This window comes from Echinococcus granulosus, assembly GCF_000524195.1.
Source record: "Echinococcus granulosus chromosome Unknown EG_S00014, whole genome shotgun sequence".
Taxonomy (NCBI): domain Eukaryota; kingdom Metazoa; phylum Platyhelminthes; class Cestoda; order Cyclophyllidea; family Taeniidae; genus Echinococcus; species Echinococcus granulosus.
The window spans coordinates 431762-438247 of NW_020170394.1; the positions used below are offsets into that span (position 1 = coordinate 431762).

The 6486-nt window shown below is 41.7% G+C and overlaps 2 protein-coding genes across 2 annotated transcripts; one reads left to right on the top strand and one right to left on the bottom strand. All coding sequences in view use genetic code 11, as the record gives it.

The window, feature by feature from the left end:
• Nucleotides 1-722: 722 nt before the first annotated feature.
• On the top strand, nt 723-3659 carry EGR_02925 (hypothetical protein; the record flags this gene model as incomplete). The annotated part of the gene is made up of 4 exons (XM_024492174.1): nt 723-838; nt 1499-1805; nt 2156-2431; nt 3543-3659. The coding sequence occupies 4 exons, from the start codon at nt 723-725 to the stop codon at nt 3657-3659; spliced, it is 816 nt and encodes a 271-aa protein (XP_024353369.1).
• A 145-nt stretch (nt 3660-3804) lies between these two features.
• Nucleotides 3805-5188, bottom strand: EGR_02926 (39S ribosomal protein L13; the record flags this gene model as incomplete). The annotated part of the gene is made up of 6 exons (XM_024492175.1): nt 3805-3898; nt 4188-4309; nt 4568-4660; nt 4817-4877; nt 4910-5133; nt 5168-5188. The coding sequence occupies 6 exons, from the start codon at nt 5186-5188 to the stop codon at nt 3805-3807; spliced, it is 615 nt and encodes a 204-aa protein (XP_024353370.1).
• Nucleotides 5189-6486: the final 1298 nt, after the last annotated feature.

Genomic DNA, 6486 nt, shown 5'->3' on the forward strand with positions numbered 1-6486 from the left:
TGGGAGCGCCGGGGACGACGCTCAAAAGAGGAGGGAGGCTATGTAATACGATAGTGGTTTATCCCTCGGTATTGGTGAGGCGCCACTTTTGTGCCTCGAATTAGCCCCCTTGTACCTCGCTGGGTGGGCTGGCCTTTTGGGCCATGCCAATAGCCCAGACACCTTCTCCGTGCTGAATATATATATTCTGCCCGAGTATTGTGTCTTCTTTCGTCTTCAGGGAGTCCTGGGACGCTACACTTATGTGCATGGTTAGTAAAACTAAAGAGCACGGGAAGTGTACCATGACTGTGATACGTCGAAAGTTTTACTCCCGGTTTTGGAAAAGAAACTACTTAGTTGCCCCGTTATTGTAGCCTAACGGGGTGGACTAGTCTTGGATTATGTTATTTCCCCCAATCCCTCTTGTATGTCGAATACATGCATTCTACCTGGGCATCATGTCTTCCTTTGACTTTTGTGCAGTCGGTGCTCACAAAATTTATATTTGTTTTCCGAATATATCTTCAATTGCTTATTTGATTTACTCAATAGCCGACATTTTATGTTGAGGACATCCACAAGTTCTGAGAGGGCATAAGATATACATCTATGCATACCTTTTCTGCATTAAATGATTGGACAGTAATTCATATATTCTCCTGGATGTATAGCTATATCTGATGCTAAAATAGGTGTAATTGAGCTGAAATCATTTTACCACATGTCGTCTGTTGTTTTTTATGGATTTAGTACCTCCCAATTTTTTCATATTTCGACCTTGTATATGTGTCACCCAGTTTGCCGGGGCGGATGTTGGGTTGAACTCAGGAAAGTTTGGGCTTGTACTCGCTCCCGAGTAGGTGAGTATGCATGCCTGATTAATTTCCCTATGATTAATTTTAAAATGTCGTAGACAACCGATCGACTAAGTCGCATCCCGTCCCAAATTATTATTCGTGAACCGCGTAGTGCTACGAATGCGATTGTTAGTTTACTTCCTCTTCTATGGCGAAAAGTAGTAATTTTATTCTAACGGTTTATTTTAATAACCTGAGGACCTAGATCTTTGAGGCATCAGCTTTATGCATTTTTCCAAGTTAGGATGGCGCTTTGATTGTGCACTAGTACCACTCCCCATTTGCATTTAATTGACTCGTTTTGGCTTTAAAGTTAAGACCGCAGTTCATCCCATAAGAATTTCACTATCGTGCACAACTGTTAATGGTTTAATTAATTACAAGCATTTAATTGGATGGTGGTATGCCTTTAATCGTCGATTAATGTTCCTTATGCATTTTATACCCTTACTGTAGACTTCTGCTTAACTTTATTAGGTATAATCGGCTTTCTCTTTGTCTCTCTAACATAAGTTGACGATCTATACTTAGGGGTAAATGTTTACGGATTTATTACTGACTTTTTAGCCTCGCCTATGAAATGCCTGGCATTAGAGTCAATTTTCGTTCAGTTACTTGAATCCTGGATGCACATTTTGTGCATTACTTTGCATTTATAGAACCAAAATGATGAGAACCTTGAGATGTCTTGCAGAAACAAGCTGGGCGATTGGAAGCCGACGCCCAACACTACTTTCATTGCCTCAAAGACGCAAAGGTGGTACTGAGCAACGTTGGGATCAATTATTACGCGAATCAGAAGCACTGGGGGTACTGGCTAAGAATGCAACTGTGCGCGTGTACTTGTCACCTGGTCTCTCGAAAAGCCTGATAAAATACTTTTCCTCCACTGAGGGAGAACCGGTGGAGGTTAAATCATCACTCTTAAGAGAATTTCTTCGCAAGGAAAACATTACAATAAAAGTAGTATGCTCCGAAGGTGCTTAGTTACATGCTCTAGTAAATTTGATCATATTTAACTTATTAATTAGTTAATCATCAGTTTCATTTATTTCATGCGCACAAAAATCGAGGTACGTGGTTATTCACTAAGATATTACACCATTGCTACACCAAATTATACCTTTGTTAATGTATGTAACCATTTTCGATCACCATTGACACCATAAAACGATCGCGGTTATCAATTTGTCGAATTTCTTTTAAAGTTGTGGAGCCTATGTTAGCCACCTTTTATACGTACTGAAGCACTACCTATAAATTAAATATTGAAATAATCGATTGGCATCAATGTAATGCCCTCCCGCTCCTCTGAGATTGAAGACCACGGGACTCTCCCAGTCTTGCAAGTGGGGCCAATTCTTGATACAAGCGGCTGTGCTACCGGTTCATCATTAACGTCACCAAGAGGTAAACTGCTGAAGCTTCGTACTACTATCGACGACCACATGATGGATGTCAAAGTTCGGCAGACCTCTGAGCTCCTAGCCAAGGGCCACGAAGTGACTGTCTCCGTTCGTCTTCCCCTCAAACAGATGAGACACCTTACGAACTCTATGCTCTCTGAGGAACAGAAGTTGTCAATCAAAAAGGTGAGCAGAGCATCTGGTTCCCAATCTTTTGCACTTACAACCCTTTTAGTTCTGTTGATATTTTACAAATGTTGATAAATTGAGCTCGGGATATCATGATTGTTACAAAATCTTCCAGATTGCAAATGAGGAGGGATTACACTAATTAGTGGCATCAATAGACTTGGCTTCATTGTCTTTTTGCAAAGACGTGCACGATTTCCCAACCATTATGCATAAAGCAAACTTTATCGCATAATTAATGTTAAATATGCAGTTAAAAATTTGTGTAAAACCTTATTGTTTCGGTAAGATTCTTTTCCGAGCATGGTGACATTCGTCATTCGTAATTTCAATCTGTTGCGTTCCACAGCAAAACACAATAATAGATTAGCTGAGCACTGCAGTGCCACACAACTAACCTTTTCCCATCAATAGTTTTGCCCTTAGCTTTTTTTCTTTTTGTCGATGGAGCTTGGTACAATTCTCAACACTGTGCTGACCTCCCACGTTGGGTAGTCTCCCTCTGGGCTTGCTAAGCACAACAAGAAACTTCCTGGTCATTCTTTACTTCCTTCCTTGTTACCTTTTTAACGATTATTTACGTTCCACCACTTTTTGTCTCCAGTACATTCGTGTCGCCAAAGCGTGATCCCGCCAGCCTTATGCTATTAGGCCTGAGGCCGACTAGACGTAGTGCCTGGTTCATACCCAACTTACTAACTCGGGAACTCTTAGCCACATATCGCACCTCTGAACTGATTCTGCATTTTTTTCCTTAATTTGTCTCATTGAGCAAGCTTCGAATGAGATCTTAAACGTGATTTATCTCATGCCCCGAATAGTCCTTTTCTTTCATTCTTCCTTTGCACAATACTTTGGCCGGCATTTATGCAGGACACTGCTTCGTTTGAATCTCCAAAGCATTAAATGGCGAATGTGCCACTCCCAAGTTAGTAAACATTGAGAATCATGACAACTCAAGAGCAATCGAGCACTGTTTGAATATGCATGGGGAGTAAACCCTAGGGTCTGGTAGAGCTCAAACTATGCATATTTGTTCTGCCATGTAAAAAATATGCTCCCATGTATGGCATCCCTGCCTGGTGAAGATTTTGCTTTTTTTTAGAAGTTATATGAGTCCAGTGCGCAGCGGTTTATGAATGCCTTCAAAGGTTGCAGCTCAAAGCCTCCCAAGTTGATCCAAAGTAATGACTTCCAGGAATTCTCGATAGTCCTATGCAGTTAACGGTAACCTTTTGTTCTTTGAAACTGTAGCACCTGCCGAGTGTAAGGTTGTGCAGCAAGTGTCAACTCACAACGACTGATCTTTATTTGGGTGATATATAGAAGCTAGATACATTTCTGCGTGGAAAAAGGGGAGGAGATATTCCTTAGGTTTTGCTTTCCGTAACAGTTGGCACTTTTCCGGCTCGCGGCCGTGGCTTTGTATATGTGCTCAGCGGTCGGACTGCATAGTTCTCGGGCCTACAAAAGATGAAGTCTAAAATTAGACCTTGCTAAGAAAGCAAATCTAGGTACTACCCATTAATTAATATGGATAAAGAGCATTTCGCTGCATTTGAGCGGGCACAGAAATAGACTCGTACAATGCGTGCCCTTATACTTTAGTCTGCGGGGTAGAGATCAGATTATCAAGGCCCCATTCAGGATGATTTTTTAGAGCGAGTTCTGAGCAAACTGACCCAAACAACTGCGTCAAGGGAAATCGGGACTGCAATGCAGCCATAAAAAAACAAGTGCTAGCTAAACATACCAGTCAAAAAGTTTTGGATAGGCTTCAATCTCTTCTGTTGAGTAAGCCTCGAGGCGTCTGGGGACAGGGAGTACTTGGCGTATGACACCGGAAACGTTTTTGATCAGTTCCTCCGGTAGGGTCTGCGTTCGAGACAAGGAATACATAGGAAGAAGAGACGTGTTGAAGGGCGTAACAAAGTCCGGTACGAAAATGAGATTCCGTAAGAGGTTTGATAAGCCTTAGCGAATGATGTATCTCAATTAAAGAGCTGGGATGTCTCAAGGGAAGGACTTAAGAGGTATTTAAAGTCAAGGGCGAGGGAATCGTCGAGTGCATGGTACCGAGAATAAGCATGGGAACCGACTCTAATAGTTGGGGAATGGGTGTCTGTCATCTACCTCAATCCCGTCGGCGAAAATGTGAAGGCGAGAAAGCCAATCGGGCCTACCAGTCCAGTTTTTCAAATGTGAACGAACCTCGCGTCTGAGAATCTAAGGGGGAAATTTGAGAAATTGGTATACGAATCGTTTCATGGCATAGAAGAGAGGGTAGATGTGACACCCAGCCAATCCACCTCTCTAATCATGAGCAAATCAATGGTTTGAGGAACTTCCCGTCATCGCAACTCGCTTAAAACACTGGGTTACCTCTGTTGGGTCGCGAGCGTGCATTTCTTCCATGGTCTCTTCGACGCGATATGGTCCGAATCTAACAATTCTGAATGGTGGTGAACCGCTAACCTGGTGTGGTGAGTGTAAAGAAAGCGTCTCCAATACAGGCTGTTGTCCTTTGCAGCAATGTGGCGACTATTGAAGACGATGACGCTATCACCACAATCACCTCGCGGATCATATATTCGTTTTCTAGATCCAGTAAGGTACGAGGCCAGTAATTCTCCCGATAGCATCGGACACTGCATGTAGGCGTCATATAAAAACCACCGGTGTGCAAACGCCCTCCACTTCTACAAAATTGGGACGAAGTGGGCAGGCAGGTACCTGTACGCGGAAGCACGACATTAATGGAGGCCCCCTCGCTCTGGGCCCCAAGTAGGGTCTCCACTTTTGCCAACAGAGGCTATCGTTTAAAACAAACGCTTAGGCTCCAAATTTTGGTGAAAAACTCCAGTATTTGCTTATCAACAATCAAAAATAAAAAAATTAAAAAATAGCTAGGCACTAAAGATCATTGAAAAGTTTTATCCGTGCCTATTTTCATATAAATTTGAGGAATCACGCACAATACTGATTAATTTTATTGATTTAAAATGACTGCATACGGCAACAGACCTAATACATTTTTTACCATGCGGCCTCAAATACATGTTGCCAATAGCTAATTGTAGTAAGGGTATGTTACTTACAGCTAAAAATAAGGTTAGTGACAAGGGGAGCAGAAATAGTGTAATACGATAGTGGTTTATCCCTCGGTTCTGGTGAGGCGCCACTTTTGTACTTCGAATTAGCCCCCTTGTACCTCGCTGGGTGGGCTGGCCTTTTGGGCCATGCCAATAGCCCAGACACCTTCTCCGTGCTGAATATATATATTCTGCCCGAGTATTGTGTCTTCTTTCGTCTTCAGGGAGTCTCGGGATGCTACAATAGGCAAATAGTTTTTTTGTAGTTGGTACAATGCTTTTTTTAAATGTTTAATTCAGCAAAGAAAGAAATGTCCGAGTCTATCCCTATGTTTGAGGGGCAGTCAACACTGTGTCTAGGTCTCCCTTAAATTATATCCATCCCCATTTACGCTAAGCGATAAATATGTTGAAATAAACCCAGTCTTAGCGTTCTACGGGTGTAAAGACTGAGGAAGAGAAGACAAGCAATGCTTCTGCCACTTAAAGTGGCATTAATCATAAGTTTGCAAAAATACTTAAGAAAATTCGGAAACAGTAGAGCATTAGATGAGTGTAAGGGTAATTGTGCTGCAATTTTTCAAAATTGCAAACTTTTGCATAAGTTACGCGCTATTTTGTGGTGTTATGATCCTCCACTTCAGTTATAGGCTTTGGCACGCAGGCACTAGTCGCCTTGATTGATACCTCCAATCTGACTTCCATCTATTCTAATTTCCAGCGGTATGCGTTTAGCATACTACATTGGGTTATTTCAACTTTGAGATAGTTCAAAAGTACTTCATTTTTAAATAATTTTTAAAGCTTTTATTCTGAAGATAACTTCTTGTATCGTTATGAACATATTAAGAATAAACTGTTTTTAGAACCAATTTAAATGCAAACGTGTCGTTTTTATGTCATATGTCGCTACTCGAGATAACCCTAATGTAATACGATAGTGGTTTATCCCTCGGTATT